This window comes from Scatophagus argus, chromosome 2 (genome assembly GCF_020382885.2).
Source record: "Scatophagus argus isolate fScaArg1 chromosome 2, fScaArg1.pri, whole genome shotgun sequence".
Lineage (NCBI taxonomy): Eukaryota > Metazoa > Chordata > Actinopteri > Scatophagidae > Scatophagus > Scatophagus argus.
This window is the reverse complement of record NC_058494.1, coordinates 6,858,822-6,871,913: the sequence shown is the minus strand read 5'-3', so window position 1 is coordinate 6,871,913 and position 13,092 is coordinate 6,858,822. Positions and strand designations below refer to the sequence as shown.

At 42.0% G+C, this 13,092-nt stretch overlaps 2 protein-coding genes across 3 annotated transcripts; both read left to right on the top strand.

Moving 5' to 3' along the window:
• Positions 1-2,801: 2,801 nt before the first annotated feature.
• hmx1 (H6 family homeobox 1) lies at positions 2,802-5,785 on the top strand. Its single transcript, XM_046378909.1, has 2 exons — positions 2,802-3,429; positions 4,816-5,785. Exons 1-2 carry the CDS (start codon positions 3,129-3,131, stop codon positions 5,436-5,438), a joined length of 924 nt encoding a protein of 307 aa, XP_046234865.1. The 5' UTR covers positions 2,802-3,128; the 3' UTR covers positions 5,439-5,785.
• Positions 5,786-6,895: 1,110 nt separating this feature from the next.
• Positions 6,896-8,969, top strand: hmx4 (H6 family homeobox 4). Of its 2 annotated transcripts, none has more exons than XM_046378894.1 (2): positions 6,896-7,637; positions 7,770-8,969. In XM_046378894.1, the coding sequence occupies exons 1-2, from the start codon at positions 7,415-7,417 to the stop codon at positions 8,342-8,344; spliced, it is 798 nt and encodes a 265-aa protein (XP_046234850.1). In that variant the 5' UTR covers positions 6,896-7,414; the 3' UTR covers positions 8,345-8,969. The 2 variants fall into 2 exon arrangements, with proteins under 2 accessions (XP_046234850.1, XP_046234843.1); XM_046378887.1 differs by having other exon boundaries at positions 6,896-7,643.
• The last annotated feature ends 4,123 nt before the right edge of the window (positions 8,970-13,092 follow it).

The window sequence follows — 13,092 nt, the reverse complement described above, 5'->3', positions numbered from 1 at the left end:
ATCACTCAAAGAGCTGGACTGCACGTACTAATCAGTCACCTCTTGTAACAGTGATGATGAGTGATAAACTGTAGTGGAAAGTATTTCTACTACAGTATCTCTACTGTTTTGTACTTGTGTGTTCCATTTTTTACCACTTAATACTTTTACTGCACTACACTTAAGACACAACCGTTATACTTTTTGCTCAGTTACATTTATTTCATAAGCTACTAGTCATTTTAACAATCAAAAAAACATAACCCTAGAAAGTTTTATGAAAGATGTTGCTTTACCTTAGATTAAAACAGTTGTTCCAAACTCTTCTGGCTTGTAACCCACTGCAAAAAATAAATTAATTTATATATATATTATTATCATATTTTTATGCCTTTGAGTTGTTGAAGACATTTACCCTCTAAACCTGTCAAATGGCTTCATTTAAATAACTGTTTGAGGCCCAGAAAGGAAAACCTATCCATTATTTCACCTCAAGCAGCTAGCAGTCCGTGTCATGTGTCAAAATACATCAGTCACAGAATGAGTGAGCAGAATAGTTTAAATACACTTTGTTAATAAATACACTTTTACTTAAGAGGGATTTTAAATCAGTTGACAATATATCTGAACATGTTTATATCACATAAACTTTGCTGTGTGCAGACTCCTCTTGAACAGCAAATATGACAGATTGTAAGATTATCTGTTATAAGCTAGGTTTTATTAATTTTAGACTCTTTTTACATGATCAACAGTTTATTGCTGCACAATGAGCAAACAATGAGGTCGTCCTTTGTATTGTGGAATTACTGTGATGTGGGGATTATTTTTTGGGTAGGGTCTATTATTACACAGATAAGATTATGTAATCTATCATCACGTCATGATCCTGATTCTGAAGAGTAATTTAGCTATAAACAATTAATTGTCAGCATGTTACCTAAACATTGTAAACATTGTGCTTTTTTCCCCACACTTGCTGAGTTTGTTTTAATGGGACGAGCTACAACTGCATGCAGACAGACCCAGCAACTAAATTGTTCCTATGTAGAGCGTATATAGACCACGATGATTGTCTTTGTCTCCACGGATCATTAACACTCTATATCAAACTGAAATAACAGATAAATAAATAGGCTAAGAAATATTTTATTTCTACGGATAAATCTCGCAGCGGTCTGAGAAGGGGCTGTTAAAATTCATTGCGCCATTAAATAACTGGTTACCTTTCACCGACTGTCTGTTATGCTCGTGGGGCGAAGGGACGTTTTTTGTCCTCATGTTGAAGACAACGTCACTTGAGGCACTTGACTTAGCGGGATATTACAAGGCAGGTGCAACATTCACGTCTGCAACGCAAGGCTCGTGTTACTGTTGTCTGCGCTGAGTGTTAGTTTGAGGAGCAACATTACCGCTGATCCTCTGTCAAAGGGTAAGGCTGGCCTTAGGGGGGAGAGGGAGGGAGGGAGAGAGAGAGAGAGAGAGAGAGAGAGAGAGAGAGAGAGAGAGAGACTGGAGTTAAAGGTCAGCGCCGCTGAGTCTATTGAGGAAAATAAAAAGCTTAAATGTCTTGCCATTTCAGCGAAAAGGGTAAAGACGGCCGTCAGCACTCATTTAAATGTTTCATTTGATCTAATAGTGATAAGCTTATCTTAATCTGCCTGATGAAAAGTGTATTCTCATGACACATACTACTCTTAATAACTGATCTTTTGTGTGCTTGCAGCGTAGAGGCTATAAGTAGAACCAGGAGCATCTGTGAAGCGGCTACTTTCACTCTCAGATCTGTAACGAAGCTGCAGCGGCAACTTGGAAACTTAAAGTGACTCTGTTTGCATATTTATGCCTACATGGACTACTTTGTAAGGAGGTTACTCGCTGCTTTGAGGCTGATTTTCTGAGGAATATAAAAGGCTCGTTGCTCGAAGTCAAATAGAAATGTCAAGTTCAATCATTTTAAAAAAGAAAAACACATAAAGTGCTGCTTTGCACAAATTTCTGAGTACAACCTCCTGATTTTATTTTATGTCTAGGCCCATGCTACATCATGAAACGCTAAAGGGCAAGCCACTACAACACTGTTGACAAATAATGCAGTCCTTCATAATGCTGTCGACCAACTCTGAAGGAGGACAAACGGGGGGGAAATACTTTAAACCCAATTAAACCACGCAACTCAGCAGTAGACAAACAGGCCTATTATCTATTATTATCTATTTGAGCCATTACGCAAAGTTTTCGTAACCTTTGACAGCTGCCGCATCTCCGAGACGCAGCCCTCCTCGTGCCACTGCCAAGCCATGCACGGTTCAGTACGCGCATGCGTTCAAAAATCATAATCCAACATTATGCCACCACGGACATAGCTAGTTATTATATGGGCTTACTGTACATAAAATGAAAACTGAACCGTCAGCGTCTTCTTGACGCTGTCTAAAGTTATCCAGACTTTGTAGCTCAGGTGCCTCGAACATGAACACAACACAGCTAGCTTTGGTTTTTGCTGCATTTCCATGATGGTAAAAAGGAGCAAACAGGATATTTCAGCAAACACATGGGACCACCCTTAAAAGTGAGCGGCTCCACACTGTCGTTCCCTGACAGTTAATTGCTTACTATGAGCCTTCATGTCAGAGTGGAGGGAGACCCCGGGGTTGGCTGCTGCCCTGGCGGGATCTTTATTTTGATTTGCACTCTAATTGACCCAAATAAAGAGTGCTGTACCACGAATAGAGGTTTTCTCCTGGCTGCATGGCCTCAAGGGGACGGGCCTGCACGTGAACACACACACACACACACACACAGATAGAGGGGGAGAGCAGCAGCGGCTGACGCAGAGACAGTCATTCTCCTTTCCTTGGAAAACCCCATTTGCCACTGCGCTCGTCCAATCGCTGGATGCCCTGAGTCGGCTCGTTAAGCGTTTGACTTGACGTTTCACTGTAGTACCGCTTCCGTCTCCCTGTCTCCCTCTCCTCCCGCTGGCATCGAGGAGATCCCTGTCCCGTCTCTGCCATGAATCATCATCCGATCACAGCGCAAAAGCAGCGGCGCTTGAAATGACTGCTTGGACTTTCTGTTGCCGTAACGCACAATCGAGACAGGAACCGCTCGGCTTTGGCGTAAAAGCGCTGTGAAATCGGGAAAACATGCAGGAAAAGCTGACGGACACCCAGACTCCCACCTCGTCGAAGGCGTCGTCATTTTTTATCGAGAATCTGCTGGGCAGAGGAGGGAATGGGCAGGAGTCGATGTCGACCAGCAGTCGTGGGCAAGCTGCTGTGGACACGCTCTCCACTGGCAGAGTCCTGAACGCACATCACGCCGACAGGACTGCTCCAGCGCCCGATGGCTCCAGCTCCACGACTCGGTCCCCGTACACAGCCTCGCCGTTGCAGTGGTACCGCGACGGGAATGCCTTAAACGTACCAACTTTGGAAACACCGCAGAGTGAGTACAGGGTGCTTTTACGAGTCCTGAAAATAGCTGATTATTAACCCCAGACCAGGCACCAAATAAAGCTGCGGATTTATCATCGTTTATCATTATTTTTTATTTGCGGACTGTTGGCTTATATTCATTTTCAAAACGGCGATAGGTGCGTGTCTCTTTCCAGGTCACATTTATACAGCTTTTATTTAAAATCAGATGTCACCGTGACATTAACCACTCCGTCCGGTCGCTTGTTTATTTATTTGTGTAAGTTTATTACGGAGGCTTTATTATTAGAAGCATATGGAATTAATCTAGAGAAGCATGACATTCTACTTCTCACTTCATTAAATAAAACCAACAAAGTCAGGACAAATGTGGAGCCTTGACTGTTGTCGTCGTGGCTCTTCTCTCCGTTTATCTGCTCCCAGCTCACTGAGATTCCCAACCCGGTTTACAGACTACCGTGCGCTTGGCTTGCAGTGCGTGTTAACATTCAGCATTTTCACGGGACTTTGCAGTGATTCGTCTAACACGTGTTCTTCATGTCTGATCACCATGAGCGCAATTCATAGTCTGTAGTGTTTCATTGTTGTTTCTCATCAAGAGATCAGTACATCAATCTGAGGATTACGCACAAATGCCCAGAATGCAACCCAAAGCACATGTACGACGCGCAGCACTGCATTCCCATATGACGCTTTTACGCAAATTCCGTGAAATTTGCCCTACACGTACGCACTCTCACATCAAAACAAAGTGCCCCTCCCTTTGTTTAGTACTGTAAGATAGTTTGTAAAATTCCAATATCACCATCCTTGAGTGCACGAAATGTAAGTAGTCGGAGCCAGTGCCGACACAAGCGTGTGTATTCACTTTTTGGATATTGTTATTATTATTATTATTATGGAAGCTTGCTGGATTTTCTTCAGTAGTCTGTCATCTATTCATTATTCTCTTATATGTGTCACAATCAGGCCTGACACGTGGATTGTGTGTTATGCAATCCAATAAAAACGCTTAGCTTTGCCCATGCGCACCCCAACTTTCCAGTAACAGGTGAACTGTAGGACACGACTTGACCAGACTAATCTAAATAGAATTTAAATCAAATTTCATTTAGAATTATGTGTCTTCGAGTAAATTAAGACGTAGTTTTTTTTTATGTTTTAAATCTGTCTCGCTAATTTATTGCGACATGCTTTAAAGTTTTGGAGTGGATGGGAAAAGTTTTCAGCCCCTTTGTTTTAAGGCCAATAATATTTCTGAAAGCTGGGCTGAGGAATTCAACTATTTGGCAAATACTATGTAAAATAAAAAAAATAATAAAATATAATAATTTATTTTTTGTTGCCCTTTACAATCAGTCATATTATTGTTTGTTTGTTTTTTCCCTCCTCTCAGGTCCAAGAGATAATACAAATACAGACGACCACTGCTGCTCCGTTTCAACCAGTGACAGATGCTCTCCGGCCGTGTCTGAGCCCATAACGGAGGGAAGCGATGAAACCGACAGGAAAACCGGTGACAGCAACCTGACAGACGACAACGAGGACGCACAGAACGGTTACAACGCTCGGCCCGAGCAAGACGCGTCTTCGGACCCGAGCCCCAGTCGGAAGAAGAAGACCCGCACAGTGTTCAGCCGCAGTCAGGTGTTTCAGCTCGAGTCCACCTTCGACGTAAAACGGTACCTGAGCAGCTCGGAGAGAGCAGGACTGGCAGCTTCTCTGCACCTGACAGAGACTCAGGTCAAAATCTGGTTCCAGAACCGGAGGAATAAATGGAAGAGACAGCTGGCGGCGGACCTTGAGGCGGTACATATCCCACACTCGACCCAGCGGATTGTCAGGGTCCCCATTCTGTATCACGAGGGACCCGCACCCCCTGCAGCACTGAGTTTCAACCTGAGCGGACATCCAGTTTCTCCACCCGTCTCGGGCTTCTCCAGTTCCATCAGCTACCCTCTGTCCTCGTTTGCTCACTCAATGAGCATGTTAAGATCGCAGATGACCGGCTTGGTGTAAAGAGCGCTGAAGAAACAACATGACTAACAATATGAAATCACCCTGTTGAAACTGAATCGTGCAATAACACACAATACCGCAGAAACAGCATCCAAAGATAAGAGCCGCACAAACCGTGATCATAACACGGAAATGAATCGTTTTTATGAATCTGTTCGTTTGAGAGTCTGTGCCCCTGTGGCACATTAACAGCCACCCCTGAGAGCAAGGGAGGCCCCAGCTGTTCATGTACTGTACTGTATGTCTGAATACACGCAGATTTTTTTGCAAACTTTTATATTTAAAGCCACAAATCTTTCCAACTTTGTCACTTTTTTTCACTTAATAGCTAAATAAAAAAAAAAAAAATCAAGCACAAAATTGTCTGCTTGTCTGTTGCTTACACTCCCAGACGTCAGTGTGCCTTCCTCTCTGTCAATCACAAAAGTGCAGGGTCACACAGAGAAGACAAGTGAATCCATATGTGCTGTGACACGACGAGAGCGTGGAGCTTGCAGCAGGAGCCCGTGGGCCTATTCGGAAATGGCAAAGTTAACCTTTCATATACTTTTTGAAGTACAGGCCTTTGTTATGACCCTTCACCTTCTTCTCTCCGGTGTCCACCCCAGCTGAGCATCCATTCAAAAATAAGTTATATGCACGAATGTACGAATGTTTTCGCACATTTCTTCATCATTTAAGATAAGATGAACTTTATTGATCCCACAGTGGGGAAATTAACTTGTCGTGGCAGCTCACAAGAACAGAAAAAGAGTGCAAAAAAAGCAAGAAGTTTTAAATTTAGTGCAACTAAATGCAGTAGACAGACACATCTTATTTTAGTCCTGTTTTAATTAACCACCTGTTTTGTAGACTCTTTTAAACCCAAAGCCACCTGGCATCAGGAACAAAACGATCTGAACTGAAAAATAAGTCAAAACAGCACATGCGAACGCGCTGTTTCGTGAATCTTCTGAATAAATTCGTATCATTTTAGTTACACAAAATCCCAACCAGTTCTGTATTTTAAAAAAAAAAAAATCAAATGTAGGGGACAGGAAACACACAAGCAAAATAATTAAGCTAATATAGGCAAAAATTTTGAACATTTTTTTCACTTCACCGCTTTAAAAGAGATTCAAAATGGAGCATATGATTTGCTATGTACGAATGAATTGTGGGCTAACAATAAATAATCCCTTAAAAGAAACGAACATTTTGTGAAGGCAATTTTGTAGACTTAACTTTTGAAAAAGCAACTATTTTTGTTGGTATACTTTCACTACTTTACTTTTTAATCAGCTTACTGGTGAGAAGCCCTACAGAAAACAGAGCAAGCGGAATTCAGAGAGAAAAGAAGATATCAACCTACTTTTATAGATTTATTTCATAGGAAAAACAACAACAACACATTGCCACTAACGATTGGATTTTCTGTACGTTTGCAAAACAGGTGAAAAACGTTTGTTCATGTTTGGGATTTCAAAATCTAACTCGAAATACCTGGTGATAACACAGAAATAACTACGGTCAAAGCCAGCATCCACTGTCAGCGGCCTCACAGAGCAAACACTACGGTGTGAAGTAACAGTGAAATTAAAACTATGCCTTATTTCCTCGGGTCCCCTGCTGGTCTCCGGACTCCTGGTCCCGGTCCCCTTGCAGCAGTTGTATGACGATGAGAGGGTGGGGGTTGGGGGGTGCGGGAGAAGGAGGGCACAACAACAATCTCGTGCCCGCCCTCTCCTCCCATTCTTCGCGGTTTTATTGGTCCATATTGCACGCTCCTCTGGACCAATCAACGAGGACAACGCGCGCCCCATCCGGTGTGTGCAGTAAGTGAGCAGGCAGAGAGCATCGCCAGCCCGGCAGTGTCTGCTCAGTGGCTGCTGCTATGGTGCGTAGAGCATCGAGGCGTTAGTGGTCAGATTAACGTCCCACTTTCGACTTAGTAGAGTCGCGGTAGTAAACAAAAAAGGACTTACGCATTGGAGAATATGAACAAAGTGGACGCACCATGCCGACCCGCCGCCTCTCTCAAATTCACTATTGACAACATCCTCAACCTCAAGACAAGCGGGAGGAACTATGACAGCTGTCACCCCGCCGGACTGCAGGATGACTCGGCTACGGCGATACGTGACGACGGTTTCCAGAGCCACCACGAGGAGCACGTAGCCCAGCAGAGGCAGGACCCAGACAGCAGGCTTAACGAAAGTGGTAAGGGTGAGTCTGTCTATAGAGACCGTCTGTCATCTGTGTTCTCCGTTACGCACGACTCTTTTACGATAATCTTACAGTTTCGGTTGAAACGTAAACAGCGTGTTCAGCGAAGTGTCATTTTGTTCGCAGAGTTGATCTCAGCCTGCAACGGAGCAACGGAATCAGTCATCATCAGCCGGGCAGACCCGAAGAAGGCGACGGAGGTGCGCTTCGAGAGCGGGGACAGCAGCTGCGACGACAGCAGCTCCACCACAAGGGCCACGGACCCCCACAAAGGAGGAAGCCCTGCCAAAAAGAGCAAAATCATAGCGAAAAAGAAGACGCGCACAATTTTTTCCAAGAGACAGATTTTCCAGTTGGAGTCTACCTTCGACATGAAACGTTACCTGAGCAGCGCAGAGCGCGCCTGCCTCGCCAGTTCACTTCAGCTCACAGAGACCCAGGTGAAAATATGGTTTCAGAACCGCAGGAATAAATTGAAACGGCAAATCTCGACCGAGAGCGACGGACCTGTTAACGAGTTCTCCGAGACTGGAAAGCCCGTGGTGGTGGGGCAGCTCCCGGCCTTGTACAAAGAGAGCAACCTGCTGGGGAGATGCCTGCTGCCCATGCCGCTGCCAGTCGTATACCCGGGCAGCAGCACGCCTTACCTCTGCTTCTCAAACGCCAGCAAGTACTTCAGCCTGTATGACGGGGACGTATGATGGCTCCATTAACACCCCGCGTGAGAGAGACACTTTTTGGTGGTCTGTTGCCAACTTTGAAGCATTTACGGTGTTGAGATGGTGGGCCGGACCCGCGGCCTTACTATTCTGCAAGTACAACTACAGAGGAGTAGTTACATATCACTTACAATAAGCTGATTCGGTATTATTTATTTTTCTGTGGGTTTTGTAGGTCTGACACTAAACCTGCTAGAATTACACACAGTCGTTTTTAGGAAATCACGGGCTGAGCTAATGATAGCCTGAGGGAGGCCTAAAACAGAATCAATCCCTACATGTTATTGTTTACATGTCGTCATTATTATTATTATTATTATTATCATGATTATTATTATTATCATGATTATTATCAACAACAGGATTCCAGCAGCTTAAGCCACCAAAGAAACTACAATAGCCTAGCAACAGTATTTGCATGCATTTTCTGTATCATAATGAATTTTGAATTACTGAAATTACCTATGTATTTAAATGAATGTAATTAACATTTTATTCTATGTTTCACGCATGTCTATTTTTTCTGAGCATCCTATTCTTACTTTATTCCACGTTTGCGTATAGGCTCATTACACCATTTATTGAAACTGTAATTAAAACATCTTCATTCAAGAAATATTATTTTTTTTTTTTACAGAATTGACTGAGTATTTTGAATTTAACTTTTTTATGTTTCAGACCATACAAAGTATGTTAAGTCAGTTTATTAATCCAAACAACAGGTTTTATATTTCACAGTAATTTCAGAATAAAACGCAACATGGATTTTATAGGTAAAAGATTCCGAGAAGACTTGTTGATTGAACACATTGAACAGCTGTCATATAAAAGGTGTAAAATCTTACAGCAAAGTGTACACTTCTGGTGTCAGTAAAGGCCTCTTAAATGACACAGTGCTTGGAAAACAAATAGGCCCCACATGGTTGCCAGCATACACTCCTTTTAACCACTGCTTGCGTTCTATTGGGAGCAAAGCAGTTTGTATAAATGGTATAAAATATATATAAAATCTATATTATATTTAATATTTAAAACAGAAGGAAAAAGGCCATTATAAAACTGTAATAATACAATTTAGTCTATGAAAGAAATTGCAACAAATTGGTGAATGTCAATATATATCACAACCAGCATATACCAGATTAACAATATGATATGGGTCTTATTTTGCTCCTCCTTGAGAAACTTAAAACCGTTGGAAAAATACTGATTCATTACCACAGATGTAGGTCAATACGACCAACACATTTCCTGCACGCAAACTGCCACTCCCCTTCTAAGTTAAGTTTCTGGATATGCATGGAATATTCATACAAACTACACAATATTCTGAGCAATATGATGCTAATTTTATCCCTCACTGAGAAACTAAAACATTTTGGAAAAATAGTGATTCATGCAGGAAGTGTTGGATGTGTGAGCTGGTGTCTGTATCCTCAAACCCAGACCAGCGACAGCAGAGACTCTGCTGTCACAGCACAGCCACAGACCAAATACACCAGCAGCCTCAGCATAATTTAAAGCGTATACAGTGGTAAACTGTGCTCCCACTCCTGTGAAGCTAAAGCCCAGGCTCATTCCTTCAGGACTAGCTTCAAGTCAGGCATTTTGCTAAAGATATGGCTTTTCACTTTAATGAACCTAAGGCTTCACTGTGCATAAATGCAGCATGCTAATCCTTAAAAAGACACAGAGTTATTGGCTTGCTGGATTTCTTGTTTCTCTGATAACTTAATTGTCACATCATCTGCATTGTGAAATGTGTAACTCTTTAGCAGTAACCAGCAAGGCCTGCTGGCTGTAACTGGGAGGATCCAGTTCATTTCAACTGCGACAATAACTGAAGCAAAAGAAAAATATAGAGGTGTAGAATGAGTCAGTTTCAAAATCTAGATACAGTATATATCTGTGACTGGTAATGTAACCTACATATTCAGGACGGGAACTAAGCATTATTGTATACCAAACGGGGAACATGATATAACTGAATCTGATTTTACCTCTTGCTGAAAAGAAAAAAGAAAAGAAAAAAAGAAAAAATATCTTCACCAGTTTTTTTTTTTTTTTTTTTTTTTTAACATTGAAGTCCTTACAGATCTTGTGACTGGTTAGGACACTAAACTATCCTTCAATAATATCTCAAATGGTTGTAGCAGTTGGGAAAGCTTTACAGTTGGAAGTTGTGATGCTTGGAACCTCATGACTTTCTGAAGACCAAACATAATGCGATATTTAATTGATGCAGGGAATTGTTTTCACTCTCACCCTCCTTGTGCCACAAACAGGATTTGTTGCTTAGCAGAACTAAACTGGATTCATTTTCCAAACTGACTTACAACTATTGCTTTACTTACAAACTAACAAACTTCAAATCCAAACTAAAATGATCCTACAGGAATTGTCAAAGGATGAAAATGCTGTTTTTTCCCTACTAATGAATACCCACTTCCTTCTCCGACTCAGCTGAAAGCCAGTTGACCTTATCAGTGCTGCCCTTTGACCCCCAGTTGCACTTTGCCACAACATTTCACATTTCTATAAATGTAGATCTAAATCATAATGAAGAGAAAAGTTAAACCTTAAAGGACTAGAGGTACCATTCACTGATGTAAACCAGATTCTCCATCAAAAACCAGGATGCTATTTGTTCATTATTGATCCACTCCACCAAATAATAAAGAAATCTCTGAGGCATTTGCATGCATCATTGTGTGTGTGATTCAGATACACTGACTGACTGTGTGTGTGTCTATTCACCGAGGAAGAGAAGCCTGTTATGTCTGGCTGTCTCATGTTTCAGAGCTGCTACAGAGAGTCACACTACTACTCAGTACCCACAATCCCTGGCGGCTACCCGCTTAGACATTGTGGCAGACGAGATGCAAGGTGTGGTCAAATGATTTTTGTTGTATTTAATGGAGACATAAATTTAAAGACATTCAGGTTGGATCTATGGACTGCAGAGAATAAAGTAAAACGATTTTAAATAAAGTTTTATACATTATTATGAATGACCTTAGTGAGTGCATTTCAGACATGCCTGTTGTAAGTGCTAATTGTTTCTACAGCTGTGCTCTTTTCATATTGTCACTCCATCCTCCTCTCCTGCTCTTACTGTGCTTGCTTCCCGCCTCTTGCCTTGTCATAGTTCATCACAGCAGTCTGTGCACTGAAGCTCACTGTGCGACTATGACTGGATGAGAAGGACTGAGGAGTGTGTGTAACAAAGAGACACAGAGGAGAGGAGAGATCGCTCAGAACCAGTTGATGAGTGTGTGTTTGTGTTGGAAAAACTACAATCACGTTTGTATTCCTCCATGGGTCTGCGCCTCTCTATAGCAAAGGTCTGCCTGGTCAAGAGCAAGGAAGTCCTGTTCCTGTTGGATGGAGAGTGTGTGTGTATATGTTTTACACGCCTGTGTAAAACTTTGGCAGCTCCTTTCTGCATGACTAGATGGGGCCCCCTCTCTCAGCTCACTTGTTACTTCAACCTCTGCTGACCTCTCCCAGTCATCTGACAAAGGTCACTGCCCAAGATGGTGGGAGAGACTGTCCTCGAACTTGTTTTCTTTGTTCTGCATTTTCTGCGTTATGTGGAAGCACATAAAAGATTTCACATGGAGGATTTCATATAGATGCTCTAACTTAGGCTCCACAGGCCAGTGATGTATCTGTTAGATAAATTTGTCTATATGATTAGGGGAAAAACATTCTCAATTTGGTGAGGAAAAACATCCCTGAGTTCAAAAGTGACTTAAAGTTGGTCATTCTAATAAAAGACTGAAACAAAACGTGGAAGATGTATTTGCGGTTGTGCTCTCCAGCATCATCCCTGTCCAGGGATTCCCAAGGGGTGTCCCAGTGAACTGTGGGGCAACCTGAGACCAAAACTACATGACACAGCATATTGTAAAGTAAACAACAAGGCTATTAGTTAGAGGAGGAAACCTGAGACACGAGGACTGTGTATGTGTCACGCTTAAAGACTGTTTGATGGCCTATTGATCTGCTAATTTAGTCAACCCCCCTTTTTCACAATGCAAAATGCTGGAGGAAATTGAAAGAGGGGGATGAAATCAGATAACAGCAACTGATACAGAGATAAGAGATGAGAGAGTGCAGGGACGAGATGGACCAGACTGGACCACGGCTTAAAAATAACTGAAAAGTAAGCTAAGTGAGAGAGTAAAAAGAAACAAACTTACATGAATGAATTTACAGATTTAGACACAGGATCAAACTCAGTGTGCATTATCATAAAACTCTTCAAGTTTTAACCTACCAAAGGAAAATTTAAGTGTTACAAAGTATTTTCTGTGTGATCATGATCATGATGACATAATATGCTGAAGAGCAAAGTAATTTGGATTTATCCTCTGGAAATCACGAATGTCTTTACAATGTCTGTTCCAATCCATGGTACATGTTGCAATATCTCATTAGATAAGTGGAAACTTTGACCTGCTGATGGTGGACACAGTAATTACAATTCACTCTATACAGAACATGGATGCTTGTACCAGATTTCACAGCAGTCCATCCAAAAGTAGAGATACTTAATTAAAGACAAAAATGTCAGCCTCGTTATAGAGTAAAAACCAGTGGTATACCAAAGTCAGTAGGACTGATCCTCTGGGGACAACAAACGGCTTCCATTGCAATGGATTTGATAGCTCTTGAGATATGTGTGTTTATGTGTTTTAGGTGCAGTATTTCAGCTACTACTACCT